Consider the following 23967-nt stretch of genomic DNA (forward strand, 5'->3'; position numbering starts at 1 on the left):
TTGGCTGGTTGTTTGTCACTCTCCATTGTATCACTTTTTGAAGCTTGATACATGTGCCCATTATTCATTACCATTTTTACGACAAAATTTTATTTTACATAAGCTTACTATACTATCACTATAAACTGGGACACACTTAAATTACACTGGTTTTGTGGCTGGCAAACTTCAAGCCTGAATTTTACCTGGCTGAAACCAGACATAGAACCTTTGTTATTTATATATTTACAGTTTCTTATATAGCGCAGCAGATTCCGTTGCGCTTTATAATAGTAGACAGTGATAAATTCATGCAAGTCCCAGTTTAAAGAGATATAATGGTAAGCCTATATTTACATAAATGTAAAAACATATGAGCATGAATTGTATTCTACTGAAATTACTAAATCAAACTTTTTTTTTGTCATGTTCACAAAAGGTATTGTTTTTTGTAGACTTTCACATTTATACTGTTCAGTTAAGCATAGTGAGGAGGGCAATTGAGGTGACTGAAGTAAGGTGCAAGCCACAGTCTGCCACTCAGGCACACACCCTTTGTAGACTACACCACACAGTACTGGCAGTGCAAGCCATCTCTATCCACATCTCCAGTGGTGACACACAACAGGCCTTTCAGACACATCAGCAGGCACAGAAGTAAGAAAATAAGCATAGGTCAGTACTGGCAGAGCTCAATCAAAGCATAAGGTTCAGGTATATTTGTACACAGAATAATAGTTTTTTAGCAGAACATACAAATTATAGTCAATCTGTACTACAAATCTAACGCAGAGTTCTCCTACTGGTACGCATACACTGGTACATATACACTGTTACACATACGGTCAAGGGCCTAATTCAAGTGCGGTGGAATAGACGCTGTTCGCATGCGCACAGCGTCTATTCAGAGAGGCAGAGGAGCTGGTGGCATAGCCAGCAGCTTACACAGAGCTGGCAATGACCCCATAATGATGAGCCTCAAATTCTAAAGTGAAAAGTTGGGAGATATGCAGACGCAAGGCCAAAAGTGGACACAAAGGGCAGGGCAGCTACATTGTCAATGCATGCAAGAGATCCTAGATGTGTTGTGGGCTGGTTACTAGACATTCATGCTATTATAAGGGCTGTGTATGTAAAGGTACCCTGTTTCTGACAAATGCTTTTCACCCAACTGATGGGGGTGTGACAGTGAATGAAAAAACAGTGGGCAATACATATGTGTATACACCTGAACCCTTACGGATACTTAATAACAGCTGTAACAGCCACCCTCACCTGTGGCTATGTGCCGAATTCAGAATCAGAGCCCAGGTGAATAAACCTGCTATCATCTTGTGGGCAGCCATATTCATATAAAAACTAGCAAAATACATAAATGAACGTAGCATGGGCACAAGCACTGAATAAGCAGACAAACAGGTAGATAATGTCCAATTCCTAACAATGGACTTCCATTGACAAAGACTTTTTTATGGCTCTGGCAGGTGGCTCCCGACCCCCTGATTGGGAAATACTTTCATTGGGTGTAGGTGTTTCTGTATCTGGACATTATATTGCCAGTAAAAATTGGATTTATTGGCCCTGATGGTAGCAAACAATTGCTTTTAGAACAAAGAAGTGTTTTAACTAAAGTCACCTGTCTGAACTTTTAATGTCCATATAATTTACAGTAGGTAGTGCATTATCCCATATAAAACAGCAAAGGGAATGTTTATAGATACTTAGGATTACCATATGGTCCATACAAATAGACTTTAATGGAAATAGACCATGAAATAGTAAAGAACAATAAATATTAATAGGGCTTCATGAGGATTCGGTGATCTCTACTGTAAATAGTAGCTAAATTCTCTATTACTACAACTATGGCTAAATGCCTGTGTCTGCATATGATTACATTCTCACCCGCATCTGCAATGAATCCTGTCAGTCACAGAATGTCCACTATATGTTGTAAGATGTTTGGTGACTCTTTGAAAGTGTCATGCAAATTTTATGATGGAAAAGAAACAAGATAAAAAAAACTAAAAACATTTTTTCTACGTTTTTTCTACAGTATTTGTCACTTTACTATGTGATAAACAAAAAGGTAAAATAGACACGACTAGTTATTTCCCAGAATGCTTTATGAGGTGTTGTACACACTTTGGTATCATCCAGTGTCAGACAGAGATGACACTCGGAAGTAATGCCCAGCTCTCCTTCCATAATCACAAATTATCAAGAACCTTTTTAAAATGATAACCCAAGTTGCAGACTGCAAGGCAGTAATCATTTATGTGGTTTCATCAAGCTCCTTCAGAAGCGAGTCTAGCTCAAAGCAAGGGTCATCCAAGCTTACTCGGAGGACTCCATAGGAGCGTTGTATTAGTATTCTCGGTACTTATAGGTTAGTTGGGTGCCCACTAAGCTATTTGCTCAGTTTTTCGCATCCCCACGAGGGGCCCGCTACGCTCGCCACACTTCGGGCTCGGTGGCTCGCTGCGCTCTTCACACTTTATAAAATCAACTCCATGCTGACATGGATAGTGGAGGTATGAGCGTACTAACTATAGTGGGCGCCCAACTAACATATAAGTACCGTATTCTCTTTCTACCTACACAAAATAGCAGTAGAATAACAGTAGTGCCTGTCGAACAGAAGTTGTTCATAATTCCTACAGAAATGCATGCATTGAACTGAGGGGCAGATTTATTAAGCCTGGTAAAGGGATAATATGTCTGGTGAGAAAGTACAAACCAATCAGCTCTTAGCTATTACTGTATTTTTTCAAACACATCCTGAAAGTTAGCAGTTAGTAGCTGATTGGCTTGTACTTTATCACAGGACACTTTATCACTTCACCAGGCCTAATACATCTGCCCCTAAGTGTGTATATTCGCCTGTATGGATCATTGTATGCATACAGATATGCACAACCTTTTTGTGTCACATAGTGCAAAACACCCGGCACCACTTCGACACTCCACCATAGACAAAGAATCCTATGCTTGGGAACTTTTTTCCAGAATTGTGCACTTAAATTCGCTAACAGTGTACTAAGTAACTAATAGTATACTCAGTACTGTACACAGTTGTTGCAAAGAAATTAGTATAACTTCCCAGATGAATTCTAACCATGCACTCACTCATATAAGACTAAGGATGCCAATCCTGGGTTTGGGATCATCAGGATCCTGGGATTTAGGGCAAAACCTGAGGATTGGAGCCTCGAATCCTGAAATTTTGGGATCAAAATGCATGTGCAGGGCTGAGCACCCATTTACTAATGCTTCTACTCAGTGCTATTTTTCAGCAGGAACCAGCAGGAACTCAGTTCCTGAACCTCTAATTAAATATGACATCATCAGGAACTGAAAATCTACTTTTCTTAAGATAAGTTTTATTTTAAAGTCACCTGTGAGTGCCTTTGTTTCTAAATACAATATATACATCTATCTCTCCCTCCCTCTCTCTATTATATATGTTTTTTTTTATTTAATTGATCCACCCTCAGACCTGGAGTTCCTGAACCTATTTTTCCGGAAAAACAGTACTGCTTCTACTAATACGAAAACAATCCTTCTCATCCATTGAAAAAAATCAGCATAAGTATTATCATGTTAGAAACTGCTCATTTATGACAAATTCTATAAATCTCATAGAAACACAATCAAATTGACCCTTCCAGTATTATTCTCCTCATCACTTTAATAGGAAATTGGAGGGATGCAGGAAAAACACCCACTCTTCCATAGGTGTGGAGGACTACTTAAAAAAAGCATGAGTATCCCACATACATTATAATATACTAACAGAAATAAGTGAAGAACTGTGATCTAGAACAATGTTTCTCAACCTCGGTCCTCAGGACCCCCCAACAGTGCATGTTTTCCAGGTCTCCACACAGAATCACAGGTGAAATAATTAGCTCCACCTGTGATCTTCTAAAATGTGCCAGTGAATAATGAGTGCACCTGTGCACCTGCCGGGTGACCTGGAAAACGTGCAAGGTTGGAGGTCCTTGAGGACTGAGTTTAAGAACCACTTCTATTAGTAATTTCTGATCTATATTCAAATAAAGATGGGAATAAATAAATAAATATGAGCGGCTCCATCTGTATGTTAATATATCAAAGGTGTAAAAATATTTTGCAGATGTTTTAAAAAACTTTAAGATGTCGCCTAAGTGATACAGTAAAATTATTTGATTATACTTTAGAGAACAAAGGCACATTAACCATTCATGACTTTTACATATCAGGAAAAACAGTATTGTACTACATTCTACTTCCCAATCTCAAATACCAACAGATTATTCAGTAGTTTTTCTCTTATAGGGTGAGATGTACTAAGCTTGAAAAGTGATAAAATTGAGAGTGAAAACGCACCAGCCAATCAGCTCCTACCTGTCATTTTTCAAACACAGCTTGTGACATCGCAGATAGGATCTGATTGGCTGGTGGTTTATCATTCTCCATTTTATCACTTTTCAAACTTAGTACATCTGGCCCATAGTGACATCAATTATATTTATAACGTCTAATTTTTAATGCCAAAAAAAAATCTATATTTTTTAAGTTTTGTATAATTTTATTTTGCACATCATGAAATATTGTGCTTGGAGAAAAGAAAGATGATATTTTGTTTATAAAATGATGAAGAAAAAAAAAACAATAAATCAGCCACTCAACTGGAGAACAATTGGATAACATTAGCTGTAGCATGTAAGTCATATGCTTATATGTATAATTTTCCTGTTCTGGTGAATTTATCATGGCAGCTGCAATGCCCTTGATTCTGATGCTGCCTGTCGCTACCAGCCAGCCTGATGTAAGTAAAACCGTAGGTGTCTGGTTTTGGGAGGGGGGGGGGGGGGGACACACAACTCAATGCCCGAATGCCAGGAGTGGAAAAAATGCCCTGAGACGGGCCATCCTAGCTGGAGGTCAGCGAAGTATAAGTGTAGAATTCAATAAATTTATAATAAAAAAACTAACCATAGAACGTACAAGCTACTACCCTATCACTGCTCTACACCTTCAAAAAATTATATTCATATTGCTTGTACACACATGGCTGCAAATATAACGTTTTTAATATGCACGCTTATGTCTGATAAGCATGCTTGCTGCGGATACATAATGTTGGTTCACAAATTAAATAAGCAAATGGAACTGTACATGCAATCTGATTGTTTTGTGTCAATTTCACCATTGGCTGTAGGTTTCCCATATGTTATAGCTTAGTTTGTACAATAGAATTTGGGAGTATGTGGTACACCTATGCTACAAGTGGGCTTGGTGAACAGGCATTGAACACTCTGATAAAAGCAAAGACATTACATTGCTTTTCATATGCCATGTGCACAAGCCCTTATTCAATTTAAAAGTATGAAATGTCAGTAAACACAGCAAACCACACAAGTAGTCAGAAAGAAACACCACAATCAGTAAGCACCTTAGAAAAACACCATGCATTATAGTAGTATAGTTCCTACTTGTTGCAGAAGAGGGCGTGCTGCAACTCAGCAGCCAGTCCGCAGTATTTAACACAGTCATATTTTCGCCTGAGAATTGGAATTTAATACATTTATTGGTTTAATTATTGTTTCTTCTGTATTACACAAGTGCATTTTGTGTCTATAAGTGTATTCTATGTACACTAATATGTGTTGTAGCAATGGTGATTTGGAGAAATTAACTATTAATATTATTACCATTATTAATTACATGCCTATTCTTACAGAACAGCCAAAAGCCTTCTAGATTCCTGTAAGAAAAGTTCATATTTCTGATTGGTAACCTAAATCACAGCAAACTACACCAACATGACCCTGCACCATGACACCAGTTAGGGATTTGGCAAGTGAGGTATAGGAACAAAAAGCTGTGAATTACACCACGGGCCAAATGTAATAGGGTGTTAGAAACAAAAAGTGAGAGATTCAAAAAGTGAGAGATTCTGAGAGAGTTTTAAAAATAAAATTTAAAGTGGCAATCATTTACACAGGACAATCCATGTACTTGATTGCAGCTTTACAAAAAATGGGAAAACTCGCACAAAATCTCTGACTTTCTGTTTCTCACACCCTATTACATTTGGTCCCATGATCTTTGTGCTTGCAACCTGGGCCCACTTCCTCACCAGAATTCCCTGCAAGAGAACCTACACATGTTAATGTACTGAACGAAGTAGTATTTCTGTTATAATATTAAATTAGAAAAATAGCTGCAATAGAATATGATATTACATGTCACTAATTACGTTCAGTATATTGGGGATTTACAGTAAGTGATTTAATAAGTGACTAAGAACTGAAGATATGTAGAAAACAAGAAAGTATAGAAGTACAGTAATGACTTGTAATAGATCTATTATCTTGTGGTTAACAGTGCATGACTAACGCCATTTTATGTTTGGCAATGTCAACACTACTTAGTGTAATATTCCAAAAGGAAGTGTGAAAAGGAGTACTACATACCTCCCAACTGTCCCGCTTATCGAGGGAACGTCCCAGTTTTATCAGACGTTCCTGCATCCCTCCCGCGGCTGGCAGTGTCCCGTGGCGGAGTTAGGTAGTTGGGAGTCCCCCCTGTCACCCTGAATAGACGCTGTGCACAGCGTCTATTCCTGCAGGCAGAGGGGCTGGGGGCATAGCTGGCAGCTCACGGAGCTGCTGGGCATGCCCCCACAGTGATGAAAAAGGCGAACTTGTATGCGCCTTCGCCGCGCATACAAGTGTCCCGGGTCGTCCAGACTAAAAGTTAGGAGGTATGGTGCTAGGTTATCATTTAATGAAATATACTCATTTTCACAAAACCTATGCATACAGTAACCCTGTTACAGGCGACCTGTTACTACGGTCAGCCCATGTTTTCTTTTGCAGTGTTCAGTATATTATATACAGTAGTATAAAGTTTTCTACAGGCTGCATGTCAGTGTACAATATTTGCTGTGTACATTTCCTGTAGATGACTGTCTAATGTGAGTTATCCCTATTATTTATAACCTGCCCAGCGAATGACACCTACCTCCTGTACCATTTGTTGTGATGGAGCTGCTGCTAATATTTGACTTATCCAGCTTGGAGGCCGCAGATGCATCTCCACTTCCAACACGATTATGCGGACTTGCTAGGTCCTGCATTTCCATAGACCTATTAGGAAACATATAAATATTCAGGGTTACAATGTAGCTTTGAAATTATAACATAATGATGTCAGATCATTATGTATCTGTTTTATAAAAAATGTTCTCTATTGTATATGATCTCTCAAACGGGTTAATTAAAAAAAAATCAATTCAGTCTATCTATCTATCTATCTATCTATCTATCTATCTATCTATCTATCTATCTATCTATCTATCTATCTATCTATCTATCAATGCAAGGAGACAATTAAACTTTTCCTATCCAGAGCATGTCTGTAGCTTGCTATAACAAGAAAGTCAAAAACTTTGGAAGGGAGACTAATTAGGACAAAGCAGGGGTCCATGAAAATTAATTTTAGTACAAAATGTTGCCGAATAGAGGAAAACGGGGATGTACAATTCATTAACACTGAAGTACAAAAATTAGGTGCACCCCTTACATTCAAACATGGTTTATCCCAGATACAAAGTTTATTTATTTAGTTATTTACAGTTTCTTATATAGCGCAGCATATTTCGTTGCACTTTACAATTGGAAACAACAGTGATTAAACAAACTGGGTAGAAACAAAAGCTACTGACTTAATTTTTTTGCTCAGAATCAGACCCTGGGGATTTTATTACTTTACAAAAATCTATAAACACTAAATGATAATTAATATTTATTGGCTACCCACAAAGTTATGATTTTGGAGAAGTAATGATTTAAGCACATTACACCTTTTCTAGTAGGAAATCATAATTTCCTGCCTTTTCTTACATTCTATATTAGCACTATGTGTCTGCAACTGAATAATTGAAGATATAACCCAATATTTTTTGACAAACCGATCCCCTTTAAAGAAAATCTGGGTTATATTTTCAATTATTCAGTTACAGACAGATATAGAGGATCCCTCTACGTCAGGGGTTCCCAATATTTTTCTAATCACGGCACCCTAGAGTATCAGAATTTTTCCACGGCAACCCTAGGCCCCAAAAAATATATATCAAATTAAGTAGATTGTGTTTATTTGTGCTTTTTAAGCTGCCCATACACTGTCCGTTTAACGGATCCGTTTGGGACTTATATAGTACACATCACATCGCATTGCATGCCTTGTGCATGCAGTGTGCATGCAATGCGATGCGATGCGATAACCATCTAGTAGAAAAAGTATGTGCAGCCCAGGGAGCCTAGGCGCACAGTTTGGGAACCACTGCTCAACGTAAATTATTTTATGTTAGCATTGGCATTAGCAATCTGGGATTAAGATCCAGAAAGACTGCAGCCACCATTTAAATGATGATTCCCATGGTTTCTAAATAACAAGACTATGTTTGTAAAAAATAAACCATACTGAGTGAGTTAAAAGAGTGTAGGGGAACATTGACCTTTGACTAGCCTGCAAAGAATTTTGCAAGTTTCAACGCTCCACAAAAATAGTTCCTCAGAGTTCAAAGAGGTTGTGTTTTTTTCTGAAATACATCAAAAAAACTAAAATTTGGTAAACATTGACAAAGAATCTTTTGGGCCAGTCTTGCATCATGACAAAAGTTTGATATCAAGAGTTTTATTTTGGCAGACTGGGAACCTGAAGGCGCAATAGTGAATCAACATTACTACAAAAATGTTTTAGAAACTTTTGTGAAGAATTAGGATAAAGGGGAGTACATAAAAGGGAATGGAGTTAAAAGGTACTTAATATAATTAAATGTAAATAACAGCAACAGTCTTTATTTAATGGCCACACCTATTTTCTTTTTTAAATCATGTCATTTTTACACGTTTCGAAAAGAAGAAAAAAAACATTCAGACAAAAATGTACACAAAAAGTTTAAGAGAAAGAAAACAATATGGTAAAAGAAAAAAAGAATCGCAGCATGTGCCTACATAGTAAACCAGTTAACAATATAACATGTATGGTATGATGTAGATCGACAAAGCAAACCATAACACCCTTAGGTAGACATATATTATAGAGGAAGACTCAAATGATAAAATACTCAAAGAGAGCATGGAAAAGGTGGTGTGTGGTGGTCAAGAAATGAAACAAAGGGTTATAGGAGGGGAGGGAACTTGGCTAATGAGTATTGTTTTGGGCAGATCTCCTGAGGACAAAGTGGGATTAGGACTAACAATTCCACAGTTTATTTCCGGATTTTGCTGTGCAGCAGTAACTGGGTGCGGGGTGTCAGTGGAGTGCGCTTAACTCCTTTCGACCTGTCTCAGGTCTTCTTCAGGAAAAAAACCTGAGACAGGTCGATACGCATTGGAGCCACACAGACTCACTGAACAAGTCTCCTTCCCCCCCAAGGGAGTTGAGCGCACATCACTCCACTGACAACGCGCTCCCGGTTACTGCTGCAAAGCAAAACCCGGAAGTAGCGGCTGTCAGTGAGGAAGCAGCGTGGATTACAGCCGGCATCCTGCATGGCTCTGCAGATGCTAACACAACAACTTTGGAGTGACGGCGAGGGACGGTTGGACAGAAACCCAGGATAAAGGTATGTGCTAGTGCACCTCCAGTGGTGCAGGGACACCAGCCCCTGGTGACACTTACAACACCATCCCCATACCATCCCCGGACAGTCACCCATACCCCATCACCACGCATAGGCAACCTGTCAGTTAGTTCAGAACACCAATTCAGGTGTCCTGTATTGCTTATGAGCCAATTGCCGGCCACACAGTGGAGATTTGGATTACATATCTCTCCGCATTCTCCTTCCTAATAAGGAGGACAGACAGAACCCGGAGACTGTTTTAGGTGTAGCAGTGTTTTGCTTTGGACCAGTTTTCTGCTGTATTGCAGTTCACTGTGATTCTCCCTTGTATTATTATAATTTGTTTGGTCAGAACACCCTGTTCACAATTTAAGCATTGCTGTTTGCCAATAAAATCCCTCTGTTTTGCACAAACATTGCTCTACACTATATCATTATTTACAACCTACAAGAGCAACACACATATATAGCACAGATCTCCAACTATCCTTTTATCTACTATTATCAAGAGGGTGGCCCCTCTCTTATTGGAGCTCCGCAGCTGAACCCTTATCACCTACAGAGAGCGCCCCCCTGCATACATACTCAGGGGTAAACCAATTCATGGCTATATTGCCTTTGCAAGAAGAGAAAGACGTATACATATATGTAAGTTGTTATATTATCATTACCAGTTATTTATATAAACACACACATATTTACTGAGCTTTACAGAGAATATTTGGCCGTTCATATAAATCCCTGCACCAGTAAAATTTACAGTCTATATTCCCTACCACATGCTAGGGTTCATTTTGTTGGGAGTCAATTAATCTAGTATACTGTATTTTTGGATTGTGGTAGGAAACAGTGTACCCAGAGGAAACCCATCCATGCATAGGGATAATATGAAGACAGTTAGTGCCATGGTGGGAATTAAACGCATGTTCAGATGCTTGGTGCGAGCAGGAACATCCACACGCAACACTGCAAAATTCGCAGTGTTGCATGTGGACCAGAATAAGGTCCTAAATCCCGCTAAGGATTAAAAGTGGCCTTCATCATCCCCAAACTTTAATATTAATGAAAATCTGGAGCAGGATCTAAGACATGCAAATTATGCCAACTTTTACTGAACATCTACAAGAGTCTCTAATTTTTATGAATGACACTTCCAGTGTAATGGCATATTGAAATGGGAAGGATAGAGTGTGCGATAATACAATTCTCAATAAATCATGCTATCACAGCCCTGCCAGTCCAACATGATGATGTAATTGGCAACGTAGCATTATGGAGGGCTGGTAGAAATAGACTACATCGGCCACCTATTGGCAAATAGGAGAACAGGCATTTAACTAAAATAACAAGAAAAAAGAAGGCTAGATCGAAATCCCAAAGCAAGAATGTGCCCAATTTTTTTTTATTTTTTTTTGGAGGGGGGGGGGGGGGTGTTTTCATTAACACTTCATGGCACTAGTTATGGTGGTGTATCTTCCAGCTTAAAAACGTCATAGGACACAACTGGTGGAATGTCCTGCCTAAATCTGGATAATTGTAAAGTACAGTAAGCAGTAACTGAGCCTGTTAATTCCATGCACACTACCTTATCATCTTAAGGGATGATCTAAGTTTGAAGATGGGTTTAATCAGATGAGCCTTTAAGGGTGTTGTCATAAGGGTCCATGCTATTTCTGCTATATCCAAAAAGCTTGGGACCAGGAGAATTTTGGATAACGGATTATTCCGTATTTCGGAAAATTTTAATATTTCAATGATGTACTTTGAAGTGTCTTGCATTTATGCTGTATAAACACATCAAACACATGAAATACACACAAATATATTTTATTTGTTTAAAAAACAAGGTTTCAAAACATGAAACAAAATTTGTGTACTATCTCAGATATTGAATTTGAATGCCAAGCAATCATTTTCTTGTACATATATAGTGCCAGTTACATATCATGTCCTCAGTATTGCTGTTACAAATGTCCCCAGTGAGTTTTTAGCAAAAAATATATATTTTTTCACTTTCTGGAATGTATGGTTTTCAGAATAATTCAGATAATGGATACGGGATACTCAACCTGTATAGCATTGGAAAGCTTATGCCTTTCTGAATACAACACAATAAACAGACTCCCTTAAGTGGATCCTTAAAGGCCTATAAGGGTCCATTCAATGAAAATTATTTTCAATTTACAAAACTTGACAAACTGAAGCTAATAAGCCACTCATCGGCAGAGTGGTCTGTGATTTGAACACTGTAGATATCGTTGTAAAATCCATGTGAGATCAATCCCCAGTCAGATGTTTTTTCTCTTGATTGTTTGCTTATTTATTGAGGGTTTTCAGGATCTTCTGTACCTGCTACAAAAGCTTTTGCCCTGCTGTGGTTGGGTAGGGTAGGTGGATAGGGTAGAGACCTGCTCTGGTTGCTGCAGCAGCTTCTGTCCTGCTGTGGTTGGGAAGGGTTGGTGGAACTAGAATTGCATAAGCATAAAACTTTCGGCTGTCCATTGGACGGACATTAAGATGTCATGAATAGACTATGTAGACCAGGCATGTCCAACGTTGGCCCTCCAGATGTTGTGAAACTACACATCCCAGCATGTTTAGCCACAATTTTGCTATTAGAGAATGCTAAAACTATTGCAAAGCATGCTGGGATATGTAGTTTCAAAACATCTGGAGGGCCAACGTTGGACATGCCTGATGTAGACAATAAATTTATGTAGTACTAAGCTCAAAACATTTTTAAATAAATGTTGTGTTCATACTCACTGCACATTTATACATTTTTTTTATTTTACATCTTACTGATTTATGGGTTTTTGTTAAAATGTACTACCATTGCAGGGGTCTGCAAGTACATCTTAAAGGCAATATCTCCTTTTACAGGATAGCTGAAAGATTAAACATATCTCCTAGAGGGAGGGTTTCCAAATCCTTGATTGGCAACACAAAAAAGTGCCCCAAAAAGAATAAAATTACAAGAGTACAACATTCTACATGTAAATATAATGATGAATGTTAAATTGAAAAAAGAAAAGAAAGAGAGAATACCCATTTGCATGTTTTTTTTATTATTTGCGAACAAAGTTGAATCTGACCTATAATACACAAATATAAACTTCCATTAAATAAATCAATCTTGACCATCTTGCCAAATATCATACCTTGTAAAATATTACTGCTCTACAAAAGGAATACCAGTCTCCTCTCGCATAGATGTAGATTCATAAAAACGTACAATTAGTGTCCCGGTTACCCACACAGTGCTTCTCACTACTTTTAGCAGCCAATAAACTGCCAAAAAAGTGACTTTTACAGCATTTTCTTTTTTTTCCTAAGCTCACAGAATTACTATAGACAAAACATGCAAGGATCATACCCTAGAGCCAAAAACGTTAATGGAAGCCATTTTGCTGAAGCCAAAATCCATATAAATTAAAGAAGGGAGAAAAATGGCATGAAATATACAATATATATATATATATAATATAATATACATGAAAATTTTTGTTGGAAGCCAATTAGTCTACCAGTATATTTTTGGATTGTGGGAGGAAACTGGAGTACCCGGAGGAAACCCACGCAAGCAAGTGGAAAATATACAAACTCCGCACAGTTAGGGCCATGGTGGGTATCGAACCCATTACCTCAGCGCTGTGAGGCAGTAATGCTAACCATAACACCGTCCGTGATGGTGTAATGCATCTAGAAATGAAAAAGTGGCAGTGTTGAACAAAGCAGCCAAATCACTTAATTGAAATCAATCCTTTTTTTTACAGTCATTAATATATACCTATCAGGAGTACTTTGTTTGCTCGCAGGATAGGGCAGGTGCAAATACTCGCCTAGGTGCTAAGTACAGATGAGGGTGCACATGGACAGAATATATACATATATATATATATATACATACATCTTTCAAAAGGCGATCCGGTACTCCACTCCAACTGCCGTTACAGGGGGTGCCTTGGCTGGTCCTATACCGTCTGTCTTGGGATGTGACTCCCTCTGCCCGGCACTCGCATACAACCAAAAAAAACGACCTCACACAGGTCTTTACGGCAACGTTTCGGGAATTTTATTTTATTCCTTTCGTCAGGACAACGAAGGGAATAAAATAAAATTCCCAAGACAGACTATATATATATATATACACATACAGAATATTTACATGTGTCTTTTGGGCTATGAATGCCGGATTTCCCTCCAGCTGTTTCTGCCTTCTACGCAATAGAATAATTATGATTTCAGTGTGTTCATGATATCCTGGAAATGGAATATCTCCACATAAGAGTGCCTCTGATAATTATATTGTTATAGTAAGTATATTCAGACAGTTCTGACATCAAAAGTCACATGTTATAACATTTAATTGATACAATTTACAAACCGAATGAAGGAACCCTTTGATAGTTTTTGACAAGCGAATGCAGGTACAATACCTGTAAACACATGAACATTGCAGTAGTTCTTATTTATAGGCATTAACTTGTAAATGCAGCTCTGCCTGACCAACTAGTTAAGGTTTCATTTTTAGTAAAAAAATGTTGTTTTGGAGACTGTAATAGTCAAATGGAATTTAGATTGAAGCTAAAATTGTGTACTGAAATGCACGGGCCTAGTCTTGTCCGTTACACTAAGTACTGTATCATGTTGGCAAACAATGATAAAATTTGATTAATACCTAATAATGGAATTAAACAGATCAGATTATTTTAATATGTTCGAGTTGTACTCGCAAGTTTGCACAACTCAATGGAACTCTTTTATCTGATTTCTAATGACCAGCCTTAATGGAGATAATTTCCAGGTGTCCTATCCAGAATAGTATAGTGATTAGTGGAGATTCCCCAGACAGTGGCGTACTGGAGATTCACCAGACCTCTGATTGACTGTCATGCTGCGCAGAGCTGCAGTCTGTGCATCGGGACCAGCCAGGCAGCGTCTGAGCGAGTGCTCAGACGCTGCCCGGCATTAGATTGCGCATGCGTAGTCTAATCTCGAAATCCGCGGATTGGAAGCTCCTATCCCGGAATTAAAATCCCTGTGTTTTGGGGGCCAAATCCCGGGATCCTGTCGATCCCGTACCCGGGATTGGCCACGCTACTTGCTAGGTACTAGGCACCCCGATCCTGAATGCCTCAGAGACAACATTTTTTCTTGGCGTTAAGTAAAGTTTCTTTTACAAATGACTTAATTTGAAACTGTTAATTAACCCTTTGAGGGCCAACATTTCACTAAAAATGCAGGCATCTCTGTGAGAGATGCACCAATGTGAGTGCCAACCGCTCTGTGAGAGATGTGCAAAATATCGGCTAAAAATTCCAGCGTCACTCACATTTGTTATATTAAATCAAAAAAATGTTGTGTAAAAAAGATTATATTTCCTATATAAGGTAAATATTACAGGTCAATATGATGAATAAAAAATTTTGGTTGCCAATTTTCGCACCAGTTTTGACAAATTCACCTGGCACTCAAAGGGTTAATAGCAAAAACACTAATAAGTTTATTGTGTTTATTGATCCGGTAATCCAGATGGTAAATACACACAATAAATAATATCTAAGGATAGCCAACACAATGTACAAAGAAATACAGTAGCCTGACTGTCCAATTTGAGCACTCATGTGGTAGCCTACCTTGATGAAATCTGATTGGCCAAGTGACTATAATGACCGAATGCAATGATTGTTGCCCATTTTGGTCAGTTTGGAACCACATACCAGTGATATGGGACAGTCTGTACAATATTGCCTGTTTTATGCAGTGTGTGGCTAGCAAAAGTTTCTAACCAAGTTTAATACTGTTGGTCATTGGTCAATAAATTTCTGTAGCAATTTTGGTGTTGCCTCCTAAACTTACAATAACATTACATAATGATATAACATGCTAATCAGAACCTAGATAGTGCATTTCCTAAACGATGAAGCATGCTTCAGTCACAGTTAAAAGAAAAATAAAGATTTGTTATATTATTAGGGTACTTTGTAACAGTTACATGAAAATGCTAAACTTCACAGACACCCCATTAAATGCCCAATTTTATCACTTCACAGCTCTGGATTTGAATACAGGGCCACATGTGTTTGCTTTCAAAGCAATCTTTTAGACTACTCTGGAAAGGAAGGCTATGCATATTGGACCTTCTAAAGCAATGAAAGATTTTATTCTATGTTTTTCAAATGGTATGTGTTTCCTAAAATGAGTGAGGAGCAAAACATAAAGCACCTAGGAGAACAAGGCAGCACAGACAGCCCATCTGCAATTCAACCACATGAAAGACCCATGGGCAAATTCAAAACCATTAACAGAAGTGCCAGGAAAATCTGCCAAAGAGCCAGATGCTGCAAAGCATTGAGCGATATCTTCCACAGGTTGTCATCTGAATCCTTTAATTACTAGTCAAAGGGAGAAAGTAAGAAGAATCAGATGATTCATGTATATAGAAACGGGACAGATACATCACCAGGAGTGAAGCCAGGACTTCAGAAATTGGTAGCATTAGCCCTAACACTATGGTAAAGGGTTCAAAACTCTGGAATATAAAGATCATGTATCAGATACCACAATTAATGATCATTCTCAGGCTGATTATCTTTATTAATATATATATTGCAATTTGAAGAATGTTAATCAAGTGGATGATAGTATGACACATCTTGTACAGCTAGGTAGCAGCTACAATCTAAATATGTAAAAATATAGCTTTTCTAAATATAATAAATTAAAAGTAACACAATATATATTTTTTTATTAAATAAAAAGGTTAATAAGTTGAAACATCCTATATAAGAAAAGGCAGCTACTGCTTCTACCCTTTATAGGGGGAATCAGATGCATCACCACTAGGGTTGGTATCACCTTATGAGGAAACTCATGATGTCACCCCCCCCCCCCCTAATGGACCTCCTGCCTTATCACACCACATATAATCCTTAGTAATGTTTTTGTAATAGTCTTATGCTAGGTAAACACCAGAAGGATCCTGATCATTAGCAGTTCGTGAGCACACGGTCTGCATACGATCTGCTGACGGTCTACATACTATCCGATCTGGATCTAGATCCAGTTGAATGGATATTTTACAGATCCTACCTGCAGCAGGTGGAATCTGTAAAACGCCCAAAGGACCAGCAGGTACCTGCTGGGGATCGGAATCGAATCTAAGCATGCCAAAACATGGCCAATTTATCTACAATCCACATACAATAGGCCGGAATTGGATTGAAATTAGGGGAATTGAGGCCAAATCATTTTGGTGTGTACCCTACATTACTAATAAATTATAATTCCTATACTGTATATCAGTGAATCTAAAGGCAATAGTAGTAATATACACAGATAAGGAAAATAACCCCTTGGGTGGTATGCCTGGAAAGTTTCCGGTCTCAGCTGCGCTGCCACAGCGGCCTGTCCCCGGAGAATTTTGTTGAGTAATTAATGTAATGTAATAAAGCATTGAGGAAGGCAAGTCAAATGCTTGGTTGTTTAGGGAGAGAAATCAGTAGCAGAGAGAAAGAAGAAATAATGACACTGTATAGGTCATTGGTATGGTCTCATCTAGAATACGGTGTTCAGGTCTAGAGGCCATATCCGATTGGATCTCTCTCAGTAGGGAAATGCAATAACATCTATCACATTTCAGTGCTTGGTGCATATGTGGTATGTGGCCAAAGGCATTTGGGGAGGTTTGACCATGGAAAAGGGCTTTGCTGCATCTCACCCACAGTGAGGAAAGCCGCAGTCCTACATAGGATGAGATGCAGCAAAGCCCTTCTTACAGCCAAGTCTAGGTGCATAAGCTGGTTAAGCACAGCATGGAGAAAAACAGCTATGGGTAGGAAAGAGAAGCGATCAAGAGATCATTTTGGCACATACATTTGTAATGCATAAAGACATTTTTTTTGCCATTTGTTTGTAACACATTTCCTTTAGTTTATAGAATTTCATTTTTTATGAGCAGCTGGTTAGAGATAGTTATTATTAATCTTGTTGCCTGAAACTATCCTATCCTCATGGAACCTATTAGCATAGCAAATTGTGCTATTCTAATACAAAGTACTACTGAAGAAGCAAAAACTATTAACCCAATGTCTTTAGAACATAAGTCCAGACTGCTTATAATGATTGGTTATCAATCTAGAATACAACTAAACCTGTCATAACATTGTAAGCAGTTGGTGAACATGGGCCAACTTGGGTTCTCTCCTAGTAATAAGCATTAACAAAAAGATCACAGCAGTATTTGATTCTTAAATAGGAAAAAAGTTTTACAACTACAAGTACTTAGAACTGAATACAAACCATCTTTACTAAGATAAGAGAAACTTCTGCAATTTAATCCTATGTATTGTCACTTTCCCACTTCACTATGGGCAGACTGCCAAAGTGCTGAGCAGGTTAGGAGGTGTCTTTAACAACTTAAGGTCTGTAAACTTTTACTGAAAAATGACAAAGCTATTCAGTAACCACCTAAATCAGTAGTGTAGATTATACAATGGTCCTTATTCTGGTTGACTGGTTGCAAAATTTGCAGCCTTGCCAGTCCCCCAGACACCACCCGCCATCCCCCGAACCCCCGCAGGTATGCGAATGGACGATTTGTATAATCATCCATTCGCAGCCTTGGGTGTGGGGGAGAAATCATTCGATGGTTTCTTCAGCGCTCGCAGATCTGAGACACCTCTACGGTGTCTCTGATCTGCGGGTGCCCTGTGCGAGGACAGGGCGGGCTGCTGACATCAGCTGCCCATTGGGGAGTTACCATGGGAACGCCCAACCGGCCTCCACACGCCCCTTCACCAGGACTTCTGTACATTGGCTGCACATGAGCATGAACCCTATGCGGCACATACGTATAAAAAATGCATGCACCCCTGCGAATTTGCAGGGGGACCGATTGAATCAGAATAACCCCTAATATGTGTTCAAATACATCATAAGAATATTTTCAATATGTATAGAAAGCCTATAATTACATAATATATTGTGTTTAAAGAAATAAAAGTTATTACATATTGTTTTTTTGTATTATGAGACGTAGTGATTTCATAAGGTTTAAATGTATACGTATTAAAACCTTTTAACACCAAGGGTTTTCTCTTCCCTGTTCTGGGCATATACTGGCACTTTTAGGGCTGGTCACAATACAATATCAATATTTTCTTTATGCAGTGCCCAAAAATACTGTATTATACTTTTTTTTTCAGAAAATGCCAATAAAAATGAAATTTTAATTTATTGTTGCAAAAAAGTATGCAAAATGTTTATTTTTACTAAACACAAGCAATATATAGTTTATGGTTCCTGCATTAGTATAAACCCAGCTTTGTAAACCAGTAAAGGGCACGATGATTCTAAGCACATACTTTAATAATACAAACAGTACTTGCAAATTATAATGCTTTTTTTTTTACAATAATGCGGTAGCTCAATGAGGCATAACATTTTAAAAACTAAAATATTTTCCTAATTAAATTAGTGAAACACTTTTATTTGACCTGGAGATATAGACATGGAACCCCCAGTCTCTGAAATTTTTTATAATTTCTGTATTGTTGTGTGATCACCAGATAATAATTACTATTGGCAAACATTGTTTTAAAAAGAGGAATGGCACTGTTTCATGAAAGGGTGCAGTGGCGGTTTTTACCTATGGGCTGCAACCCCCCCAGGTAAAATCCGCCACTGTTGACTGTGGCAGGCAGTGACTTCCTATTAGAAGTCTGACCTGCCAGTCACCAAGGCAGTCCCATTGGGAGGTGTTCACTTCCTCAGGGACGCCTTTCTGCAGACCATTGTCCATGGAGTTACTGCCTCCAGCCCTCATTCCACCCGCGGCCCAGTGAAAGAACACTTCCCCAGAAGGCCTTATTTGTTGTTTACAGAGAAGGGATATGCAGCCATACTGCTTTGAGCCTTATCAATAACGTTGAAGTTAGTCACCTGGTTAACTACAGAGACAGTTGGATTACAATTGCACAGGTGTAAATAACACCAGGAGGCCTGTTTGAGTGAGTTACATCCAGTGTTGGCATTGTGCCAAAGCTCAGTCTTAACTAGACACAATTAACGTGCAAGTAAACAAAAAGGTGCCTTGCACTGTAGTGAACTGCGCAGTTCCGGGACTTATTGTTCTTTAAATTCAGGACACTTGTGTGCCTCATTGAATTGGGTTTATTGCACTGTATCAATGCTGCATGTTGTACAAGACCTGTGATTTTATTGACCGTATTGTATCGTATTTGTCCAGTAACGTTTACTGTGCAGCATACCATGCATATTGCGACCCGGTGGTTTGCGAGGGTCCCATTGCGCACAATATCCTTCTTTACAATTCTTTATTCTTCTTTTGTCTTTTTTTTCAACTGTATTTTGCATGATACCTTTGAAAAAGCTGTTCCTGAGTGACAGCGAAACGCGTCAGGAGCTGCCACACCCTCTTGCCCTCAACTGTCACTTCACGCACTTGCCCTTGATCTTTGGGATCCAACCAGCCGCCTCCACCAGTGGACCGGATATTACATCTACTGTGCCAAAATTGGACTTTTCCTCACGTTCCAGCAATAAGGGATGATACAGCGAATACGCTATCCAAAAAGGATGTAAAGATTTCTCAGAGGAAATCACCAAAAGGACTGTACCGGTAACTATATATAAGGGAAGTTTGCTATCCCCTGGTTTACCAACTGGTCCCTTGTTTCCCCCCTGAAAAACATATTGCTACAATTGGCCTGGCGGGCAGTGAGCTTTGTTTTTAAATTCCCATTTTTTAATGAAATTTAATATGTATGTGTACCAATAAATGTAATTTTCTTTTTCAAAATCCTCATTGGTTATAGCGCTACTTTCTTTTCTCTGTTTTTTCTCTGTTCATTTTGGGACCCACTCAGTCCCATGGGTAGCTGCTTCACAGAACACCCCTTGTCAGCGCCCATATAGCTACACAGTAGCTTCAGTCCTTCTCTGTATTTTGCATGATCCAGTATTTCTTTCAGTGGTGAACCGTGATTTCTTGCTGCAAATTAAAATATCATAATCACCATCCTCACATGTGGCGACAGTGTTGTCTGTGGGGTGTTGCTCTTTTGGGGTTCTTTGTCTCTCTGCCCTCAGAATTCAGGCAAGTTAAGCAGGCAGACCAGAGGCTGACAGCACCAAGAGGGGATCAGAAGTCCAAGGTACCGGTTGCAAACATTCACAGTCTGACAACATTACATACAGTAGCATATACAAACACATTGCATACACACAGCACACATTACCTACATACATACAAACACACACACACACAGCATGTATATGCAAACACACAATAGCATACATACACTCACACATCATACACACACATATTCCTTTCCCCTAAAACAGCATAATTACCTTAGCCCCGGGCATATAATATACACACACACACCTGCCTGCCAAGCAGCAGAGAACAGTCCCTGCATCCCACTTGCAGCTCTCTCATCTAGATACATGGAGATCTGCCTGGGAGGAGCTACACGATAGCTTCCCCTGCCTGCAGCCAGCCTAGCGGCAGCCTGTCTAGCTCTTCTTTTAGGAGGCAGCTGTCAGCAGTAATAGAAAAAGAGGGGTTGGATACTAAAGTTGCCCCTACACTGTACAGTTATTGTATGCAATTTAGACTAGATATCATCACATCGCATACGTTTTGCAATGTGATGCAAACTAGTCCAAATTGCATACAATAATTTTACCGTGTATGGGCACCTTCTGTATCACAAATGGGCGCCTTGAGATGAGTCACTATGCCAAGCTGCAGTTAAATGTTGTGGGATGTGACATCCACTATAATTAGAAACTGCAATAAAAATAAATAAATAAAAGGGGTATAAACTGCACTTAATACAAATGCAACGGGTGTCAATTTCTTGAAAGTAAAAATAACACTTTATTCTAAAACGATCATAAAACATTATAAAAAGTTGAATCGAAATTAATTGATAAAAAAAAATGGTTTCGGATACATGGTCAGTGATGTCCAGTTGGATTCCTGTTAAGAGTCTGTTCCTAGATAATGCTTCCCTGTGTTGGTCCCAATTTTATGGCAGCCTGGATTGTAGATCTTGTTTATTGGACTCTCCTGCCTTGAGAACACCTGGTCATTTATAGAGTTCCTACGCAAGCAGGCTTGTATGGGCCCAGCTTGAGATGACTGTGGTGAAAGCTAGTTTGGTCACAAGATTGCAGTGCACAAAGATGTCCCAATGGGTGAGTGGGTGGCTGTATGGATGGTCACTGATACATTTTGGTAGAATAGCTTTTTCAAGGTCAGCAGCACACCCTGCCTCCCTATAAAAAAAAAAAAATTGGACACCTCGGGCGATAGATCGGCGGGCAGGGGGGTTTACTTAAAGTCTCGATTAGGCGCCATCTAGTGCCATCTAGGCGAAAAGCACATGACTCCACCCCATAGAGGTGGGGAGTAACATTAGCCCTTTATTATATAAAATAATACTCAAGTCTACTGAATTAAGAACCTTTTATTACATTTGAGTAAATTATGTCCCAAAATGTGGCTAAATGCACTATTAATTTCTATGAAACATAAATGCATCATATATTTAACAGTGTAAAACACTGAGGGTAACATCTGCACTAACCACTGGAGCATGCCACATTACCACTATATGTATTTTTGGGTATAAATATGGAGAGAGAGAGAGGGAGAGAGAGAGAGAGAGAGAGAATAATAGAGAGAGAGAAAGAAAGAGAGAGGGATACAGCATAGGACAGTCTTATAGTACTGTAGGTTGAAAACAAACCTTTTCTTTTATTTGCTTTTATTACCCTTCTTTAGTTTATCATTTACATTTAGGAAGAATGGTACTGAAAATGCAGTAAGAATTGCTTTAAAAGCTTACTTTGATCTTACTGTGGATGGAATGTTTTATAAAAATTAAAATTTCATGTAATATTAGTATCTAGAATTATCCCCAAAAATCACTGCAGATAGGTGCAGTGTGAATGTTGCCGAATGGGGTTATGAAAAAGTCATGTGTCAAAAGTCATGGGTCTGACCTGGTTTGGGACATAGGTATAAATGGGACACAGTTTTATCAGGAACACTCTTTTAAGTTTTTTTTTTAACATATATTTACCATAATTAATGTATGTAAATATATACAAAGTACTGCATGTGATTTATGATTAACCAATACATTAAAAATGTATATTCATTCAAACTAAAAGGGTGCCACAATTCTGTGGAACAGTGTGAAGTTCAATTTGGGGTACCAAAAAACCCTGATTTGATTAGTATACAGTCTTGTCAAATGGTCCTTTAACATGTATATGTTTTCCCTGTTCTGAATTGAAGAGCATTCATGGGGTTTGTCAAAGAAAAATATCTGTTTTCCCTATCCTAATTCTGTGCTTTCTCCAGCTGTGGTCCTCACAGGCAAAAATGAATTGCCAACTTTCTCCAGCATAATCTTCCCATGCCTGCAAATCTATTTAACAAATACCATTGCAAGCCTTCTTACATTATCACCTTCTCAGGATAGTAATAGCAGGAAATATTAAATTAAAAAAATATGTATTTATTTATTACATATATAATGTGGTTGCTTCAATTAGCCACAGATTTCTCACAGCTGAGACTAAAACTGGATACACACTATAAAAGTATCTTTTCAATCTGACTGGTTGGAATGAAAATCTGGGCCCAAATGTAATAGGGTGAGAGTTTCAGAAAGTGAGAGATTTTGTGAGAGTTTTCCCATTTTTTTAAAGCAGCAATCAATTACATGGCAAAATCAACCTAGTTGTTACAATGCAAACCTTCCCACTTTGCATCTTAATAAAACCGACCCCCAATAGTTAATTTGCAAAGAATATTGTCATTCTCAAAAGGTTATTACTAATTAATCCCTGTCCTATTGACATTATATGGCAGCCATCCTGCCACAATTCAGAAATTTCATACCCCCTCTTGCACTTCAATATTTCACACAACTACAGCTGACACTCGGAAAGCAGAGCTTCCTTTTCTTTTCGAGTTAGCGCTAGTGCACTATAGGTAAGGTCTCTTCCCCCTCTCAAAACAAAACTCAGCTTCAAGTGTGCCTTGCACCCGAGCAGAGCGCAAGGTGCCTTTAATGACTGGAGCCAAAAGGCGCAGGTAATAGTTCCTCAGCATAAAGAAATTGATGACTTCTAGTTACTGCATAAACAATAGGCTTTAGCCTAGGCATCCTAATGGGTAATGCGGCATTGGATATCTTTTGACATTTATCAGACTTTACTTACAGAAAACTACTTTTCCAATAGAGTTATTTGCAAACGCTATTTAAGAAATGATTAAGATTGCATTCATTCATAGAATTCTTACATCATCTAATCAT

General features: G+C 38.6%; 1 protein-coding gene across 10 annotated transcripts in view; it reads right to left on the reverse strand.

Moving 5' to 3' along the window:
* EYA4 (EYA transcriptional coactivator and phosphatase 4) overlaps window positions 1-23967 on the reverse strand; it is a 274048-nt gene that overhangs the window by 101905 nt on the left and 148176 nt on the right. For all 10 annotated transcript variants that reach the window (XM_083176667.1, XM_083176666.1, XM_083176664.1 and 7 more), the window contains one exon: window positions 6994-7118. In XM_083176667.1, coding sequence (XP_083032793.1) covers window positions 6994-7118 — 125 coding nt within the window. The remainder of the gene's footprint in view (window positions 1-6993; window positions 7119-23967) is intronic.

The sequence above is a fragment of the Crinia signifera genome, chromosome 3, assembly GCF_055691185.1.
Source record: "Crinia signifera chromosome 3, ASM5569118v1, whole genome shotgun sequence".
Classification (NCBI taxonomy): Eukaryota; Metazoa; Chordata; class Amphibia; order Anura; family Myobatrachidae; genus Crinia; species Crinia signifera.